Source organism: Neolamprologus brichardi, chromosome 18, assembly GCF_056152115.1.
Source record: "Neolamprologus brichardi isolate AB-2024 chromosome 18, ASM5615211v1, whole genome shotgun sequence".
In the NCBI taxonomy this organism is placed as follows: Eukaryota; Metazoa; Chordata; class Actinopteri; order Cichliformes; family Cichlidae; genus Neolamprologus; species Neolamprologus brichardi.
In genome coordinates, this window is record NC_142121.1 from 20159947 (window position 1) to 20180782 (window position 20836).

General features: G+C 45.2%; 3 protein-coding genes across 3 annotated transcripts; all 3 read right to left on the reverse strand.

Moving 5' to 3' along the window:
- Positions 1–704: 704 nt before the first annotated feature.
- Positions 705–2858, reverse strand: foxc1a (forkhead box C1a). Its single transcript, XM_006786420.3, has one exon. It carries the CDS (start codon positions 2618–2620, stop codon positions 1202–1204), a length of 1419 nt encoding a protein of 472 aa, XP_006786483.1. The 5' UTR covers positions 2621–2858; the 3' UTR covers positions 705–1201.
- An 11920-nt stretch (positions 2859–14778) lies between these two features.
- Positions 14779–17773, reverse strand: foxf2a (forkhead box F2a). Its single transcript, XM_006786421.3, has 2 exons — positions 16483–17773; positions 14779–15291 (listed from the first exon to the last, which is right to left on the reverse strand). Exons 1-2 carry the CDS (start codon positions 17471–17473, stop codon positions 15125–15127), a joined length of 1158 nt encoding a protein of 385 aa, XP_006786484.2. The 5' UTR covers positions 17474–17773; the 3' UTR covers positions 14779–15124.
- A 1160-nt stretch (positions 17774–18933) lies between these two features.
- On the reverse strand, positions 18934–20189 carry foxq1a (forkhead box Q1a). The gene has a single exon (XM_006786982.3). The coding sequence runs from the start codon at positions 20039–20041 to the stop codon at positions 19220–19222; it is 822 nt and encodes a 273-aa protein (XP_006787045.1). The 5' UTR covers positions 20042–20189; the 3' UTR covers positions 18934–19219.
- Between the last annotated feature and the right edge of the window lie 647 nt (positions 20190–20836).

A 20836-nucleotide genomic window follows, 5' to 3' on the forward strand; every position in this document is an offset into this window, starting at 1 on the left:
GTCAATTGGACTAACTTCTACTTATTTGTCTGTAGTTAAATACCAACAACCTTTTTCGCGGTTTACATATATTGAAAAAAAAAAACACAACCCATGACGGTTATGTTTGTCAGCGTCACGTCAGACTAGTCAGAACTCAGACATCAAAACTGAAGTGACAACGGCACTATCTTTGGCATGTGCGGTATGATATTAAGTAAGCGCTGGTATGCGCCAGTAAACACACAACGCAGTCCAAAACAAAGTTGTGCTGTGTGCAGGCTCTTTCCAGGCGCTCTGACTATAGATCTTTTTGAGTTCTAATCATCTGTTATAAAACTCAACGCCTCTTACTTGAGATTGAACTATATATATATGCATGTTGTATGAAGTACGAACAAGAAACAATACATCCTAATATTTTTCATAATTTCTACATCTCTCATGAAGAAGATATAAGGCGACCTCCAGGGAAGTTTTACTTTTATGTGTAAATAAGGTCGTGTCCTTGCAGCAGATCACAGTACGAATATATTTAATTGTCTTTAAATTATTTGGGAAACAAATCACAAACACAAACACACACACACACACACACACACACACACACACACACACACACACACACACACAATTAAATGAATTAAATCCGAGGGGTCACTTCACTAAACTAACAGCTCGGGTGTAAAATATCGCGAGCCTGTTTTCAAGAAATGAGGCGTAACTTTAACTCTCATAAAATGACAATTTATTAAACAAACAAACAAATCCTTCAGAATATTTTTTCAACAAATGAAGATTCTTTGAAATAGTACGGCGATATACACGTTCCTTTTTCTTACTTTTATAATGGAACAATTTTTTAGGACACTTAAGGCAGTTCAATTTAGAAACACTTTTTTTGGTGTTTGGTCCATAATATCCGGCTACAGTTTAGAAATAAATTACTATATGCATTTTACACGTCCATGAAAAGTGACATATATTTAACACATCACATAAAGCCACAAAAGCAAAGGGAGACTTACGTGTTATTTGCAGTAACACTGTTCTTTAGAAAGATCAAGTCTTTTTTTGTTTTCTTTTCTGTTTCATATTAGTCCATGTGGGAGTGAGGGAGGCAAGGAAGGGCAACAACGCTGGATTTAACTGAACGAGTTCAAACACCGTGAGGGGGAAATACTGACCCTGTTTTTGGGCTGTTTTTGTTTTGTTTTTTTGGTCAGAACTTGCTGCAGTCATACACGAATGCTCCCGATGTGCGATAGATGGATTGGCTTGGTGGGAATGACATCTGACAGCTGCTATTCCCATTCACAGGTGAATTATTCAAGCCAATTCTTTGGGATTCGAACATCTCTCTGACCGCATGGAAGTTCTGCTGTTGTGCTGGGTAAGCTGCACCCAGATGGCCCAGGTCCCCGGCCTGGTTGAGGTACCATGAGGTCAACCTTCCTTGGTGGGGATGGTGGCTTTCCTGCCCAGAGTTTAGATTACCGTGGGTCAGGGAGGATGAGGTGGTTGTGACTGAGTAATCTGGCAACGTTTCGTCCACGGTGGTGCTCGGTGCCAAATGGCTAGATCTGTCCCCAGCGTAAAGGCTCATGGCTTGCATGTTACAATGATAAGTTGCATTGGAGGTAGTGGAGATGGAGTTTTGGTTACAGGGTGAACTATAGACAGATGTCTGACTTGGAGAATAGTTTAAGGACAAAGACGGTGTTATACCTGTCCTGGTGGAGGCGGTGAGGCTGGAGTTGAGCTCAGTGGCCCCTTGTGGAGATCCCCGGAGGGAGGTCATGATGTTGTCTACGCTGAAGCCCTGCGTCGAGGCCTGGCCGTGATGTTGGTGGTGCTCGGTACTGTCCATACCAATGGACCTACTGGAGGGGATGCTGTGGGGGCTCCCGCTGGACATGCTGCTACTGTCTGGACTCTCGATTTTGGGAACGGAGCTCAAGGAAGGCGACTCGGCCTGTGGTGGCGTGACCGCCCCGTTCTCCGTTTTTATATCCTGGATCCTCACAGGCTGGGAGCCCTGCACCGGCTGCTCCTGCTCCCGGCCCTGTTGCCTCGGCGGTATCTCCTTCTGCAGCCGCTCTTCTTTCTCTTTTAGTGCGTCCTTCTTTTTGAAACGCCGTCTCCTTCTCAAGAAGCTCCCGTTCTCAAACATGTTGTAAGAGTCTGGGTCCAAGGTCCAGTAGCTGCCTTTACCGGGCTTTTTATCATCACGGGGCACTTTAACAAAACACTCATTCAGAGACAGATTGTGTCTGATACTGTTCTGCCAGCCCTGCTTGTTGTCTCGGTAAAATGGAAACCTTTCCATGATAAACTGGTAAATCCCATTCAGGGTCACCTTTTTGTCAGGCGAGTTTTGGATAGCCATAGTGATGAGCGCAATGTAACTGTAAGGGGGTTTGACCATATCCTTGGGCTGAGGCTGGGGTGTGTAGGGTCCATACGCCCGGGCCATGCTGGCAGGGTACTGGTCATGAGCCGCGTGAGAGTACATGTTCATAGGTGCTGGCATCCCCGTGTATCCCCCACTGGCTGCGGCCCGATAGTAGCTCGGGTCGCTGCTGATGTACGGCACGACGCCCAGTGAGTTGGGACTGGAGACAGAGTAGCGAGCCTGCATGTCTTCACTTTGATCCGGCAAAAATAAAGCTCCAAAAACGCAGAATGAGTGCTCCTCTTCTAACTCCTTTGGAGATAGTGGCGCTCAAATCACAAGACTTCGTTCCTCCCTTTAAAAAAAAAAAGCAAAAGAGGGAAAAGTCTTAACCGCAGTGCAACTTGTTGTGTTTAAGCTGTCCCCATCCTTGTGTCCCAATGAAACGCACACTGAAAAACTTCTGAACTTCGGACATCCGTCACTACAGAGGACTTTTGCGCAGTTAAATTCTTTCCTCCTTTTTTGCTGCCAGGGAAGCTCCGCCTACAAAAGCGCAGGAGCTGTCCAATGGGATGTCCGGGCGTGCAAAGGGAGCAGAAAGCTGCTGGCCACACTCAGGGATTTTAGAAAGCCAAAAAAAAAAAAAAAGAAAAAGAAAAGAAAGAAACCTAGGAGGTGTCGCTAACTCCCTGTCCGCTCCAGCCAAAGCTTCGGCCAGAAGCAACATGTACACAGTCAGCTCATAGAGTTAATTTCCCCGCACTCTGTGTTAAGATCTGACATTGTCTACAAGACATTTAATTAAGCTTAATGGCACAAACATGGTATTTATATTTCAAATGTAGAAGTGCAGTAACTGTCCGCTATTTTCAGTGCCAAAATATTTCTGATCCCTTTAAAACAATCCCATTGTATTTAATTTACATTTTCTCCTACGGTCATTGCTCTGAAAAAGAAGTTATTTCATTGCAATATTTCCTTTTTGTTTTTGCAGAAAAGGCGCTGACACCAGCGAACCAAATGGTGCAATTTAACATCTTTAAAGTGCATTTGATTGGTTAAAAACATTCAACACCAGCAGTAGGTCAGTGTGAGATCAAAGCGGGAGAGAACCTCACAGTGCTGGCAGTGGGCGTTAAGTGCGACCTCATTACAGCGAGAATCAGAGACAATTTGGGCTTCAGGTGACCAGAGTTGTGAGAGTTTATTCAGGGAGAGCATTTAGGACCGAGAACCAAATGGGACGACACCTTCCATGTGTGGCTTTTCATCAAAAAAAATATTTGAATATTTGTTGCGCGGTGATGGTGAAAGCTCATCTGGAAATTATTATCCTAAAGAAAACTGGAGTGTAGAGAATAATTTTAGCATCAGCAAACAATTATTTACACGCACAGTTCTTCCGTTTCTTTACCCAGATTTAATTCTTTGTGTGATTAAAAAAAAACTCTGAGTTTATAATGTAAAAGGTCTGAAGCGCAAATCAGATAAATAAGACATTTTGACCAAATATAAAAAAACAGTTCAATAAGTCGACCCTGAAGGGCCCTAGATGTCCCCAAACTGTCAAGAGCGACGGTGCATGAAATTGTTAATGATCATTTTGAGACAAGGTTACAGTCCCAATATCGCTGTAATCCTTCGCAGGTCGTCTTAATTAAATATCCGTGCAGTGGCCTGGTTTCTCCTTACATGGACCCGGGCATGAACTTTTTCCACCGCCCTGGGCTGTTTACACAATTCACGACGGGCCTTTTACTTAATACCACGGCCTGCTCACCCACTCCTCCCTAACCCTTTATTTTAAAAAAGAAAGAAAAGAATTCACGGCTGGATCACAGTGAAAAACATGACATAGTGTCAAATCAATAAACACAACTTCAGGCGCTTTATGTGTGTCTTTTCTCGAACCAGTGTCAGTACAAGTAATGGAGATGTTATTCTCAATAAAAAATATATATTCCTGATATAATTTGTTTAAAAATTAAATTTGCCGTCAGTTTATCATATTTGTGTGTTTATGTTGATCATCACTTTCTGTCTTTCGCCTTCATAATTACTAATAATATTATACTAGGGGCCGAAATCATAGCAAACCACATAAAGAAAATATAAACAAATATAATGGCAACAGCCTAAAAGTGTGAATTTTGAATGAACTAACCATATTGTAAGCTGTATCGTTTTGCTAAACAACCGATGTTTCAAAACACAAATATGATACTGTGAATGTGAAAAAAATATATATATCAAACTTGATTTTTTAGTGGAGTGTAAAAAAAAAAGGACAAACAGAGGGGGGAGGGGGGGGGGGCTTGGAGGTTTATCCCAATCACTATGAACGTGGCTCCCTCTAGCGTTCATAAAGGGTACAGTTTCAGTTGCAGCCTGTCGTCATGTCAGTCTTAGCTGAGTTCATGAAGTTCAGCTGATTTCTACAAACGCAATAATTTATTAATGAGACAGTGGCGACACTGAAATAAGAGCTGTTTGTGGTCACACCACATTTCCCGCATTGACAGGGAATTGCTGGTGTTTTGAGGATCAGGAGAATCACAAACCAGTGAAACAGTAAAGCAGTACCAAGAGACATAACCATACAATTCAACAATGTCGCCGATTCGCTCTGAAACATATCGTTTCCTAAGGCTCACACCGCGCACGAACGATTTGCCAGTGCCATGAGAAGTGCGCCATCCGGTGAGCGCTCTCGCAGTATGACGTACGTTCTCCCAACCAATAAAACTGCAGAATGGCAGGGAGCGGGCGTGACCGAAAAAAGTACGGATAGAGCACAGAAGCAAGCGCAACACAAATTTCTGGCCATTCATCCAGTCTAGCGGTCAGTGCAGCGCATACAACTTCCTGTGTGAAGGGGCTACAAGAGTGGTCATGGTGCACAGAAGGCAAAGAGGTCATACAGGGGTCAGAGCTAACTGAGATTAAACTAACTGAACATTACCTGAGAATAAAACAATGATTAAAGGAGAAGTTGGGCGGTGACCAGGTTATACTTTTAGGGCGCCTGAGCTGCCATTTCACTGAGTGTGGGACACGCATGAGAAAGTTCCACAGACACAAGTTTTTTTTTTTACCACTCTTTGAAAGAATAAAATAAGAATAAGCAATTTTTTATGTTAATTAATGTGTGAATTAATATGGGTAATACTATGTAGTAGTTATTAGATTGTTTTATGATATATCAGTGAGGATGGTGTTAAATCTTTGTAATGGTTATACATAATAAATGCCAACAGTTCCAGTGTGTTCTTACCTTGTCATGTTTTCATGTCTTGGCTATGGCCTCTGGATCATACTGTGAAGGGATGAAATATGACCAGTATGTAAGAATTATTTCAACTCTTGTCAGCTGTTGCTGTTGTGGCCATCAACCCTTTGACGTTAAACCTAACTTTTCAGAGGAACTATAATAAATATGAAGAAAGAAACGTCCTAAAAATCACCCATAGCGGCCAACGAACTAGTCTGTTTCATTTTTTGTGTACATGATAACGGTATATATATTCAGGATATTAATTATATTCAGTGATCCACATGAGCCCCCTGAGCAGCACTGAGATGGGTTTCAAAACATTTTTTAGCGGCTGCTGCCATCTCCCGATTTAATTCTGTACTACAGTTGCTGACTGACTGAGCAAATCAGAAAATACAAACAGGCACCTTCAGTTATGTGAAAGGCACAACCTTAAATACTATGAAGCAAAACTGATCATAAAAGCCTGCTTGTTGTTTTCATGCACTAAATGTGCAATAATTTCAACAAGTGTTTCAGGATACCAGGGAAGAGCATTTTCTCTGTGGCTCTCTAATGTTCCAGGTCAGCGTGTCAAACAGGACTAAAGAGATTCATTAAATGGCAAACAGACAATTTTTTTGGCCTATTTGAAAGAGTAAACATGTTGTATATGGATTATGTGTATTTAACTTTGTATGCATAAATAGCATACTAAAGAACCGTTTATGTGGTACAGTGGTTGCGGTGTATAAGCATGACCTTATCTTTACCTTAATTTTAACAATGACGAGTGTAGTGCCACAAATTCCTTTAAATATTAAAATAAATAGAAAAACAAAACAAAAAGCTTCTTCCTGTAGCCAAAGTATTACGATCAGTAATTTCACAAGTCATTTGCCTAATAAAGTGGTGAGTATGAACAAACTGTCACGGCGAGTGAGAGGAGCCGTGTGGAAAATAAAGGAGGATCCAAATGCAGGCACTTGTAAAGGTGTGATGGTGGTTTATTTAACACAAACTAAAAATGGACAAAAGGCGAACCGAACAAAGACTAAACTATACGGGGAACAAACTGAAAACAGAACACGAACCTGAACATGAACGAGAGCGAGCAGAAACGGATTGACAGCAGGGAACACACAGATGAAACATGGTGGGAACGCAGACGGACCAGCAACTACAATGACAGAGGACACGACTTAAATACACACAGAGAAACACGGGAATTACACACAGGTGGTGGACACAGCTGGGAATAATCAACAAGACGAGACAGAGGGAAAACTGAACACACTCACATGAGACTCAAACCTTCACAATAAAACAGGAAATGAGAACACTACAGGAAGACGCAGACCTGACACTGAGAGACAGACGGAGAATGACACATGGAACCTGAACTAAACTAAACGTGAGCTACAACCGAGAACAAATCCTTAACATGAACAAACAGAAACAGAATTCTAATAATAATAATAATAAACCCCATAGTGCCCAAAACCATAACAATTATCCAAAAATAAACTAACAATCCAAAACTCAAAACACTGGGTCGAAACTGACCCAGAACCGTGACAGTACCCCCCCTCCAAGGGCTGGCTCCCGACAGCCCTAAACAGAAAACAGGACAATAAAACAGAGCACCAGACCAGGGCGGGCGGAGGGGGTCCAGGAAGGAGGGTCCGAAACAAAAAACAAGGAGCACAACAGTCCAGATCAAACCAAAAAAAAAAACCAGGCCAACACAAAACAAGACTATTCATGAGTCCACAGGAAAGTCCGGGGGTGGACAACACAAGAGCCAAAACAGTTCAGGGGGCCGACCGTGCACACGGCAACGGCGGCGACGAGCAAACAGTTCCGGGGGCCGACCGTGCACACGGCAACGGCGGCCACAGAGCAGGTCCGGAGGTCGGCCGCGAGGCCAGCGGCGGCAACGAACCCTTTCCGGAGGCCGTCCACAATGGCCATGATGCCAACCCAGAGGCCTGGAAAATGGCCGCCAGAGGCGAAGCACGACAGGCCGAGCGGGCTCTGACGGCGGCGTTGCAACCGCAGGACCAGACGAGGCAGGACCAGACGAGGCAGGACCAGACGAGGCAGGACCAGACGAGGCAGGACCAGACGAGGCAGGACCAGACGAGGCAGGACCAGACGAGGCAGGACCAGACGAGGCGAAGACACGGAGGCTGGACCAGGCGCGGACGAAGACACGGAGGCTGGACCAGGCGCGGACGAAGACACGGAGGCTGGACCAGGCGCGGACGAAGACACGGAGGCTGGACCAGGCGCGGACGAAGACACGGAGGCTGGACCAGGCGCGGACGAAGACACGGAGGCTGGACCAGGCGCGGACGAAGACACGGAGGCTGGACCAGGCGCGGACGAAGACACGGAGGCTGGACCAGGCGCGGACGAAGACACGGAGGCTGGACCAGGCGCGGACGAAGGCACGGAGGCTGGACCAGGCGCGGACGAAGGCACGGAGGCTGGACCAGGCGTGGATGAAGACGGAACCTGACGGCAGCGGGACGGCTGCGGAACCTGACGGCAGCGGGACGGCTGCGGAACCTGACGGCAGCGGGACGGCTGCGGAACCTGACGGCAGCGGGACGGCTGCGGAACCTGACGGCAGCGGGACGGCTGCGGAACCTGACGGTGGTGATGCTGCAGGAGGTGATGTGGATGCAGGCAACGGTGTAGGAGACACAGGGGATGATTCAGCAGGTGGTGGCTGAACAAACTTCCCCGGACCGTCAGCAGACGTGAGGATGTGCTTGCTGGGTCCTCCAGGACCCCCAGCAGATGAGGCGTGGTGCTGGGTGGGCTCCTCAGACCCACCAGCAGACGACACTCGAGACTGGACGGGCGACACGGGCCCTCCAGCAGACGACACCTGAGGCTGGCTGGGCTCCTCAGGCCCTCCAGCCGATGAGGCAGGACGCTGGCTGGGTTCTCCCGAACCCCCAGCTGACGACACTTGAGGCTGGCTGGGTTCTCCCGAACCCCCAGCTGACGACACTTGAGGCTGGCTGGGTTCTCCCGAACCCCCAGCTGACGACACTTGAGGCTGGCTGGGTTCTCCCGAACCCCCAGCTGACGACACTTGAGGCTGGCTGGGTTCTCCCGAACCCCCAGCTGACGACACTTGAGGCTGGCTGGGTTCTCCCGAACCCCCAGCTGACGACACTTGAGGCTGGCTGGGTTCTCCCGAACCCCCAGCTGACGACACTTGAGGCTGGCTGGGCTCCTCAGGCCCTCCAGCCGATGAGGCAGGATGCTGGCTGGGTTCACCCGAACCCCCAGCTGACGACACTTGAGGCTGGCTGGGTTCACCCGAACCCCCAGCTGACGACACTTGAGGCTGGCTGGGTTCACCCGAACCCCCAGCTGACGACACTTGAGGCTGGCTGGGTTCACCCGAACCCCCAGCTGACGACACTTGAGGCTGGCTGGGTTCTCCCGAACCCCCAGCTGACGACACTTGAGGCTGGCTGGGTTCTCCCGAACCCCCAGCTGACGACACTTGAGGCTGGCTGGGTTCTCCCGAACCCCCAGCTGACGACACTTGAGGCTGGCTGGGTTCTCCCGAACCCCCAGCTGACGACACTTGAGGCTGGCTGGGTTCTCCCGAACCCCCAGCTGACGACACTTGAGGCTGGCTGGGTTCACCTGAACCCCCAGCCAACATGGCGTGAGACCGGACGGGCTCCTCTGGCCCTCCAGTGGAAACAGACGCTGAAGCAGCAGGTACGGAGACCTCTGCCAGTGTGGCCACTGGCTGGGACTGAGCAGCACAGTGGCTAGACTCAGGCAGCAACAGTGGGATGCCGTCCTCAGAGGGCTGAAAGTGTTCCCCAAAACACTCAGCAGAGGACGGAGGCGGACGGATGAACTCGCTTGAACTCTCAGGGGGTACTGAGAGCTGGGATAGATCTGGTGAGTTCTCCGGTGAGGCTGCTGGCGCTGGCGTCTTGACCTCTAGGGGTCCAGAGTTGGCTGGCGACTGACACCCAGCCTCTGGGGAGGCCCTAGAGGGAGCAACTGTCTCTGACATGGCCAGCTCCAGAGACCCAGCAGATATTGTGGTGAAGTGTGTTCCCTGCTTAAAATGAGGCTGTGAGGATGATGACTGAGTGAATGAGTGGGTAGGCTGCTGAGCTAGTGGTGACTGAGCTACAAGTAGCAGAGACGTAATTGATGGTGAAGTGGCTGACTGAACTGAGGGCAGCGCGGCGGCTGACTGAACTGAGGGCAGCGCGGCGGCTGACTGAACTGAGGGCAGCGCGGCGGCTGACTGAACTGAGGGCAGCGCGGCGGCTGACTGAACTGAGGGCAGCGCGGCGGCTGACTGAACTGAGGGCAGCGCGGCGGCTGACTGAACTGAGGGCAGCGCGGCGGCTGACTGAACTGAGGGCAGCGCGGCGGCTGACTGAACTGAGGGCAGCGCGGCGGCTGACTGAACTGAGGGCAGCGCGGCGGCTGACTGAACTGAGGGCAGCGCGGCGGCTGACTGAACTGAGGGCAGCGCGGCGGCTGACTGAACTGAGGGCAGCGCGGCGGCTGACTGAACTGAGGGCAGCGCGGCGGCTGACTGAACTGAGGGCAGCGCGGCGGCTGACTGAACTGAGGGCAGCGCGGCGGCTGACTGAACTGAGGGCAGCGCGGCGGCTGACTGAACTGAGGGCAGCGCGGCGGCTGACTGAACTGAGGGCAGCGCGGCTGCTGACTGAACTGAGGGCAGCGCGGCTGCTGACTGAACTGAGGGCAGCGCGGCTGCTGACTGAACTGAGGGCAGCGCGGCTGCTGACTGAACTGAGGGCAGCGCGGCTGCTGACTGAACTGAGGGCAGCGCGGCTGCTGACTGAACTGAGGGCAGCGCGGCTGCTGACTGAACTGAGGGCAGCGCGGCTGCTGACTGAACTGAGGGCAGCGCGGCTGCTGACTGAACTGAGGGCAGCGCGGCTGCTGACTGAACTGAGGGCAGCGCGGCTGCTGACTGAACTGAGGGCAGCGCGGCTGCTGACTGAACTGAGGGCAGCGCGGCTGCTGACTGAACTGAGGGCAGCGCGGCTGCTGACTGAACTGAGGGCAGCGCGGCTGCTGACTGAACTGAGGGCAGCGCGGCTGCTGACTGAACTGAGGGCAGCGCGGCTGCTGACTGAACTGAGGGCAGCGCGGCTGCTGACTGAACTGAGGGCAGCGCGGCTGCTGACTGAACTGAGGGCAGCGCGGCTGCTGACTGAACTGAGGGCAGCGCGGCTGCTGACTGAACTGAGGGCAGCGCGGCTGCTGACTGAACTGAGGGCAGCGCGGCTGCTGACTGAACTGAGGGCAGCGCTACAGGCCTGGCGTTTGACTGGGATGGAAGTGAGGATGGGGCAATTGAGCGGACACTGTCATAAACATGGAACGAGGGTTCAGAACAGGCAGTCTCAGAAGCTATGGCCATGGGTGAGAAATCATTGTTATCCTCAGTAAAAACACAAAAAATTGCCCCAGAAACAACAGTCACACAATCTGATGCAGCAGAAAAAGTGTCCCTTTCACTCACCACAGCCGAATGCTTACATGTCCTTACATCCGGCTGTGGGGTGCCGCGCCGGCGGCGCGAACGTCGCTTTCCTCTTGGAGACGGCTCCGACGGACCGGGTAATTCCTCGTCCGGCGGGTCGGACGGCACGTCCTCCATCGAAGCGAGTGGGCGAGCGGTAGCGGCGGGAGGGTGAAGGTGAAGCTCGTGAAGAACAAAATTCTGTACGAGCGGGTGCAGTGAGTCTAATAACCAGGGGTAACAGGAAATAAGGTGTTGTAGGTCGGCTTCCACAGTGTAAAGAGACGTTTCTCCCTCATGCTCTAACCACTGGTTGATTAATATAGAAACTGAGTCGATAACGGCCTCCTGAAGCTCCCTGGGTGGGCGGAATGCCGCTGGATCCATATCTGGCTGGTCCGTACTGTCACGGCGAGTGAGAGGAGCCGTGTGGAAAATAAAGGAGGATCCAAATGCAGGCACTTGTAAAGGTGTGATGGTGGTTTATTTAACACAAACTAAAAATGGACAAAAGGCGAACCGAACAAAGACTAAACTATACGGGGAACAAACTGAAAACAGAACACGAACCTGAACATGAACGAGAGCGAGCAGAAACGGATTGACAGCAGGGAACACACAGATGAAACATGGTGGGAACGCAGACGGACCAGCAACTACAATGACAGAGGACACGACTTAAATACACACAGAGAAACACGGGAATTACACACAGGTGGTGGACACAGCTGGGAATAATCAACAAGACGAGACAGAGGGAAAACTGAACACACTCACATGAGACTCAAACCTTCACAATAAAACAGGAAATGAGAACACTACAGGAAGACGCAGACCTGACACTGAGAGACAGACGGAGAATGACACATGGAACCTGAACTAAACTAAACGTGAGCTACAACCGAGAACAAATCCTTAACATGAACAAACAGAAACAGAATTCTAATAATAATAATAATAAACCCCATAGTGCCCAAAACCATAACAATTATCCAAAAATAAACTAACAATCCAAAACTCAAAACACTGGGTCGAAACTGACCCAGAACCGTGACACAAACGAAACAAAACAAAACAAAACTGTAAAATTTTACAGTAAATTACTGACATCATCGGTGATTTCCTGTAACTTTACAAGGACCATACTGTAATTTATCTTTAATTTAATTTATTTATTTATTTACAGGATGATACTGTATTGTTTATTGGAAAAAGCTGTACAATTCTAATGACGTTATACTTTTCTATCTATCTATCAAATTCTATCTATCTATCTATCTATCTATCTAGATAGATATCTAGATAGATAGATAGATAGATAGATAGATAGATAGATAGATAGATAGATAGATAGATAGATAGATAGATAGATAGATAGCTGTGCTGTACTTTTAAAGTATTTTCTCGGGTACTACTGTATTTCACATTTTTTTCTGAATCTAGACTTCTTTACAGTGATATTCCGTTTTCTGCTTTTACTTTCTTTGCTTAGAATAATAACAACAACAACGACAAAACTAACAATAACAGTCATTCATATTTTCTAAATAGTTATAATCTTGTTGTAAGTACTGTATTATGGTAATTTATTTATATGCAATTAAAATATCTCATATAAATAACTGTGCTTGTCACTGACACTGACTGTTTCAAGGCGCAAACCACTTCTCTGACCCATTTAAATACAGCGGCTCGTAGCTTGGACCATTGTCTCTTGCGGTCTTTGGTCTCATTCCCTTCAGTGACATGTTGAATGAAATTATTTTCATGCGTTTGATGAATATTCTGCTTAGACCTTGTTTTATCGTCTTTAGCTGCTCCGACGCATGCCTTTCATTCTCTTGGTCAGTTAGCAGTCACTATAAAGAGTAAAGTATAAAGATGTCAGTCATGACTGAAACAAACTAAACCACATCAGAGCACTGATCGAAACTGGAGTCCCAGAATTTAAAATAACCATGTAGTTAAATTTTGTCATTTGCTGGGCTAGTGAGGAGCATTTGACTGTTCCTCCAGAAATAGAATAACCTCCTATTTCGGTTTTTGTTTGAAATGTTTGTTTTTTTCTGACTGCATGTCACGTTATGTTAATTTGTATTAAAAATAAATAAAATAATGCCAGAATTTTAATCTGTGACTTAAATGAAGTAGTAAATGAAATGAAATTTAACCTTGAAGTGATTCATTAGGAGAATGCTTGGATAAAGGAATACGCTTGATGACTCTTATGCTGTCAGCAGTATCACATAAAATCACACCTACAAACACCTCAATATTTGAGATGCAATTGAATACAGTTAACCTTTGCCTTTATCGGGGCTGGACTTGTAAACCCACCAACTTTGAATTACCGATCTCTATTTTTATACAACACAGTGTGTGTATTCTTATATACTGAGTGAGTATTACAATCTTAAAAATACAGAAAGTACCCCATTACTTTTGCGTTTATAATAAAAAACGTATCAAAATAAAAAACACATATTCAGCACCATGGACAGCAGAGCCGTTAATAAGGTTTATATAAGAAGAAGCCTTTGCTTTTAGGAAATTTTAAATTATGTAGAAACTTTCCAAATATATATACATATGAACATGTACTTTCATACTAACAATGTGGATTATGTTGGCAATAATGTGATATAAATCGATAATAATGTATGACGATAGAACGAGACCCACGTGTGGGTAATTAAGCGAGAGTATAGCTGTCTAAAAAAATCAGGGTGCGTGTCATTAGTCTGTGTGAAATATAGTTTATTCACCTTGTCTTTTGGTCTGAAGGTTCAGTTTATACCAGAAGAATTGTTGGATTTCTTTTCATGTTGTCATGTTTATGTTTTTGATCGATAAATACCGTTTCGTATACCGTCTGCTAAAGTGACTGAATGTCCATCTGGCTGTTCTGTGCGACCTTTTGAATCCTCTGCAAATACCAAACGCAGAAATTTTATTTTAGAATTCCAAAAACTTTCACTTACCACGAGATGGCAGTGCAAGTCAAACCAAAAAGCACTGAAGAAAAATGTAAGATTTTGTCACTTCACTGTTGCTCACTGTAAGTGGCCTCCTCTCTCCCTTCTTTCTGGCTACTAATTATGTCAGTATTATATTTTGCATCAGTGATGCTGTTGTGGCAGCAGTTTAATGCAAAGAAGTCACAACTATACATAAATTATCCTAAAAATATGAACAATCTTGAAGATGAATTACTTTTTATTAAGCCCAACTTTTCACAATAAATAAAATGTGCAAAAGTCGATATAACATCAAATAAAGTAATCTATACTTCGACTGAGAAGAAAGCACCCATGGCACAACTGGAGTTCCCTGATGAGTGTGTCTTTTACTTTTGCTTTCTCATGGTTTCAAATTTGTCCCTCTCTTGTCTGTTTTAAATGCAAAACTTTAAAGACTACTGTTCTGCTGAGCTCCTGAGAAACAAAACTTACTTTTTAAATCCAACATTTAAAAAAGATCTATACTGTTTCTAGAAAATACTTTGTCTACCCTTTCTTATAGTCATTTAGTATTTAAGACATCACTTCGAAATGGTCATTTCAAAAATAAATCTCTTTAATGATTAGGGATTATTACAGGCGGGAAGCAACAGTTTAACCATCAGAGAGAAAAAAAACAAAACAAAATTAAGTGCGCATGAAAGGTTCAGATATATTGACGTTTTTGGTACAATATAGATATTGCTTATCCATGTGTGTGACGTCAGTCGCATAAGGAAAACGTGAAGTGCTAAAACAAGTCCCCACAACAAAATGATTACTAAAGAAATTGAAAGGTCAAAGTTCATTGGAAAGAAAGATGTGCTTCATAAGCTGCCTTATAAGGAAATGTTATGTTAGAATCACTCCGCCAAGGGCTTAACTTAAATGAAGTGGATTTGGGGGTTTTATTTTAGGAACCACTTTGCCTCTTCTTGTCACATTACACATGGCTTTACGTCCTGATAGACGCTTTGATGATGATGATGATGATGATGATGGAGCTGATGATAATAAGATCCACTGGTGTTGGGATGAAGGTTTAAAACGAATTCCTTCCTGTCACACACGGGAGCTGAGTGGCTGGAATATCGAGACAATCCCACTGTAAACAAACAGGATACAAGAGGTCAAGTAGTCATTTCTTTGGTCAAGCCGTAGATTTATACAAGCACGCAACCAAACAAAGAAAGAAAGAAAAAAGAAAAGAAAAAGTGCCACAACTTTAGAGCATTTTCTTTTAGACAATTTTAGACCTAAAATTGGTTGGCGCTACTTTTGAACAACATTTCTTTCTTCTTGTCTTTCTTTTTTTCTTTTTGCTTTTAAATTAAAGTTGTCATATTTTCCATAGCTGCCTTTATCCTTTAACAAAGGATATAAGAGCAGTTCATGTTTACACTGTTAGGCAGTTGATGATGCAAATTCTAGTGGATTCCTTACTCTAACTAACATCCTAAAGTCACAAATCGTAATAAAACAACAGATTTTTCCCATTGCAAACAATAAGGAATTAAACACATTTTGAGACAGATTCTGACGATCAAGTCTGCTGATTTTCCTAATTTTATATTTCTAAAAAGAACTACTTGTATATATATTAATGAATGTTTTTCATTGTATACAAATGTGCCTTTTAGCGTATGTTAACAAAAAAAACGTGTTTACAGACTAATCGATAATACAATAAAAGCAGGTTTGACATTTTTAGTGAAGTTTATAAATCTGCTTGAAATTTTAAAAAAAAGGTTTGTTTTCATAATTAACAGTTTTAATGAGCTGCTGTGTATTTGTGTATTTAGACCTACATTTGTGTAACACAGGGACCTGTGAAAAGGCTTCTATGCAGACGCTATGGCATGGTAATAAAATGTGAAGAAACAATGATAGCAATAAATCAGTCAAATGAAACACAAGCCACGATTGAACACCAATATTTTGATTCGTGATAAAAAAAAAAAATATCAAAAAATATTTTATAGCCTTAAAAACTACTTTTCTGTTCATCTTGCTGCTTTTCAATTTTAATTTTAAATATATTACAAATTGATATGGTTTATGTATAGATTTTTAAATAAACCTGTTCGCATAAAAATACATTGTGAAATCTTGATTTTTCTATGTATTTTTTATGTAAGTGAAACATGGAAATCAGTTTTTTTGTTTTGTTTTTTTGTTTTTGTTTTTTTAAAAAGGCCGTTGACTGTGATAGATAAATGACCAGTTATTCACGGCCTCAAGTAACTCACTGTGGTAAGTAGAGAATATAAAACAGTGTAGGTAATAAAACGCATACCTGAAATGTCAGAATCTCGTGCATTATGGTGCAAATAGCCCTGATCCAGCGCGTAAGACGTCATTCCCGCGTGTACCGCTGAGGAGTTTGGACTGCTTGATCTCGCCGACTGCTGTTTGATGTACGATGACACACCAGGTGTACTCCAATGTGAAGCTGCATTTGCATATGGAGACTGACAGTCCAAAGTGCCTATCATCGCTGGGGAGGACTGCAGGGGGCTGCTGCTGCTGTCGGGGCAATAGTCTGAGTTAGAGGCCACCTGACATGCGGCCATATATGACGACCCGGAGCTTGATGACATGTGCGGGAGGTGATGTCCTCCCCCGAGTCCATCGAAGCCACCTGGAACTGTATTACCCATTAAATCTAAGTTGTAGCTGTTATGACATGCTAAGGAGCCTGCGGGTGATTGGAAATCAAAGTTCTGGGACAGCATGGATGCACCAAACCCGATCCCATTCATCATCCTGTACATTGGTTTTAAAGCTTGGCATTTCCTCCGGAACCCCCGGGGTCTGCGACGAAACGAGCCATCCTCAAACATAAACTCACTGCCAGGGTCGATGGTCCAGTAGTGCCCTTTGCCAGGTCTGCCTAGACCTTTGGGTAGTTTTATAAAGCACTCGTTCAGAGACAGGTTATGTCTGACAGAATTTTTCCATCCCTGGTATGATCCCCTGAAGAAAGGGAATCTGGCCTGGAGAAACTGATATATTTCGCTTAAAGTAAGCCTTTTAGTTGGCGAGCTTTGAATAGCCATCACAATTAAGGCAATGTATGAGTAGGGAGGCTTTTCGGGGCGCCTCAAGCCGGAGTTTCCCTTTTTCCCTTTAGCTGATTCATTATGCGCGCTCTCCATCACTGGCTGTGGGCTCAGCACAGATGCACTTAGAGCACCGGCCGCTGGACTTGCGCGCAGAGGACTGGGTAGATCCAGATGTTGCTGGGAATTCTCAGTCGTCATAGCCGTGCCTCTTTCTGGTTTCATACAACATGCAACTCTCTTTTCCTGTATTTTAAGCACCGTTAAAGGCTTCCTAACGCAGAATTCACGGAGGTCAGTGTCCCGTTGCGAGGCTCGGTAAGATTATAACCGTGAAAATCAAGAAACGCAGGCGCTGAGCCTCCTTCCTCTCTCTGCCCATCGCTGGCAATAATCCCATCAGAGAGGGGAAATAAAGCTCCTAGACTTTGCTTGCGCATATCCACCCGGCCAAACACAACTCGACCACCTATCAGTACTTAAATCTCTCTCTGCCCCTCTATTCCCCCAAATCCCTCCAAGAAATCGCCAGGAACTACTCCCTCCCCATCTGGCAAGTATCCAGCCTAGAAGCCGGACACTACACACTGGAGTAAGACAAATCTCCTCCCACGACTCACTTTCCAAAACACTTCTGTCCACATTTGACAAACCGGTATTTGTCACGACATCATGATGAATGAAGTCTCAGAGTTCGATTAAGATCAAATTATTTCCTTTTACCTCCCTTTACAGCAAACACTGAAGGTGCCCAATTGCAGCTTTAGACTGTAAAGCTGTGCGGGAGAAGCACCGACTCCTGATTTGGTTGGGATCTGTTCAGGGTTAAGGGCTCTGACATGAGAGGCCAGAGCATGTTTTTTCCATCAGAGCGTGCCAACATACCACACACAGCGCCCAAGTGTCAGTTTACCTCTCGGAGCCTGGATTACATCCCCGGAGAAATGAAAGTAGCCACTCTAACAAAAGTCTTTGGAAGGATTCAGATGATAAAATATGAACATATCGCTATGCAAAGTTCATTTCTTCTGTGAAATGTTTAGAGCAAGTCGAGTGGCTTAAGACGTGAAATAATGTCACCATCAGTGAAGTTAAAAGCACAATCTGCGCAGGCTGTTACCAACACGAAACTCGTGCGTCCAGGATGCACAGCTGCTTTAGAGGAAATTTACTTTCTAGTGTCAGATGAATAGCACAAACTGGAATACACTTCTTTCTGCTCTGAATTTGAGTTGAGCTCGCATTTGTATAAACCCTTTCCTGAGTATGTGTGGTGACTGAGGCGACAGCTATTTGCAGCGCCAGACAGAAAACATAAATATTGGATGCCCCTATCCGGCAGCAGCGAGCTTCATGAACATGAAAAAGTAAATACTACTATATGATATTTCTTTTGGCAGCATGAAGCAGAAAGAAAAAGGGAAAGAAGAACAATACCAAGTTTATTATTATTATTATTATTATTATTATTATTATTATTATTATTATTATTATTATTATTATACAAATATTGGGCAATGCAAGATTTAGAAAATAGTTTCGAGGAGGCGTCAGACGAATACGCCCTCGTGAATAGTGCGTTCTATAATTGCAATGGCAGTTAACTATGCTTTTATGAAGGATCTATAATTCCAGTTATAGGTAGGCCACAACAACAGGAAACAGATATCAGCACAACTTTTTTTTATTATTAATTTCACATTTCTCAAAATAAAAAGACATAAAAACAGTCAAAGTGCATATTTTTAACAGGTTTGTTAAAGAAATAAAGTTAATGCTCTGCTCGGTAACATTTCTAACAGAGTGTGAAATTTCAAGTTTGAAAACGCTTTAAGGATAAACTACTACAAAAATAAAAGGGAACCACCATCCCGCCACAGTTATGTCAGATTAAACTAGCGACTAGCTCAATGTGATGATTTTGAGTCACCGAACAGCAAGTCCACATTTCTTTGTGATATTGCAAATTGTCTATGAAAGAAACCCACCACCATAGGGGGTTGATACATGCTGGGCACTGGAGTCCACATGGCAGGGTGACTTAACATATAGATATGAGGCAGGTGTGTTTGAATGATAGGTCATTAGTTCAGTGTAGTAGGGCCAGGGGAAGGCAGGAAAGGGAGGCAAACGTTCGTTATTTAAGTCTCTCTTGAACGGCTTACTGAGGATGCTGTCAATAGCGAATGAACTGGTAAACTTGGGACAGGAATCAGTCTTGGTGCTCGGGGCAGACTGGTGAATGAGCTGCGGCTCCTCTGTGTGCTCGGGCTCCTCTTGTTCCCTGCTGAATTTTTTGTTAATGCGCTTTCTTCTGCGCCGGAATACCCCGTCAGCAAATGTGTATTCGCTGTGAGGATTGAGCATCCAGTAATTGTCCTTTCCCCAGGGTCTGGAAGGGTCCCGGAGCACTTTGAGAAAACAATCATTAAGAGACAGATTATGACGAACCGAGTTCCTCCAGCCGGTGTAAGTGCCTCTGAAGAACGGAAACTTTTTCATCAGATAGTCGTTTATCTCCGCCAAAGTCAGACGTCCACTGGGTGAGTCCCGGATGGCCATAGCGATTAGAGCGATGTATGAAAACGGGGGCTTGGGTCTACGTGTGTATGGCTTGGACTTGCCGCTGCCGCCGCACGGGGTAACAGGTGGAGGACTGTGGGCCACGCAGTCCCCATCCGACCCCAGCTCCTCTTCAGGAGGGAAAGGAGATCGCCCATGACCCTCAGCATCACTGGACATCTCGAAATGCTTCATGTCATAGTGACTCCCACACAGCACCTCCAGCTTCATTGTTAGTGTGCTGCTCGGTAGAATCTGTCCAGCAATAAACCTCGGAGAGCTCTTTGCGTAAAGTCCGAAGCTTCGTGTGAGTCAAGATGCGGAGAGTCTTGGGCTGTATCCAAAGGAGTGTTTCTTCTTAATCATACCTGCCAGAGCTCTGAAGCCCTTCTCACCTTGGGTCCGTGTTAGCGGCACTTTATAGGCGGCTTACCTCAGACCCAACCCAAGGGGGAGGGGCATGTGAGTTTAAAATATTGAGAATCACAAATACCTTCACATTGCGTTCCAGTGTCTTTAATTAAAAAATCATAATGACCATTTAATATAATATTCCGAACATTCCAACCCACGCCTCATTCAAATCCCGTTTAAAAGTCTCACCTGTGAAATGTTAAGGAACACACATTGGGACTATTTTACCTGAGACAACCAGGGGGCGTATATTTCCTTTGCATTTAAGGTGCGGTGCCTCCAGGTAGTTTTATTTGTCCCATTCAGGAAGCGCCGTAATCACAGCAAGGGCTATCCGTTTTCGTGTGTGTGTGTGTGTGTGTGTGCGGAATGATTTACTTCATCTTATTTTTTTTTAAACAACCGTTTTATGATGAAAACAATCAACTGCACAATCTTTCCATGCTGGTGTGTAATATTTAAACAACACTCGGGTCTCTGTGCCAGCACTCGTCACACATTCACCTGCTTTCGAGATGTCTCATATCAAAGCTCAGTGTTTAGGTGTGAACTTTAATGTCATGCCAATTTACCAGCCCACATGGAAACTTGTGTTATTGTGTTTTTGTCACT

Coding starts and splice junctions, on each gene's coding strand:
- foxc1a (XM_006786420.3), bottom strand. CDS start 2,620: ATGCAGGCTCGCTACTCTGTCTCCAGTCCCAACTCACTGGGCGTCGTG.
- foxf2a (XM_006786421.3), bottom strand. CDS start 17,473: ATGAAACCAGAAAGAGGCACGGCTATGACGACTGAGAATTCCCAGCAA. Junction 15,292..16,482: donor ACGAGATTCTGACATTTCAG/GTATGCGTTTTA, acceptor GTTTGTTTACAG/TGGGATTGTCTCGATATTCC.
- foxq1a (XM_006786982.3), bottom strand. CDS start 20,041: ATGAAGCTGGAGGTGCTGTGTGGGAGTCACTATGACATGAAGCATTTC.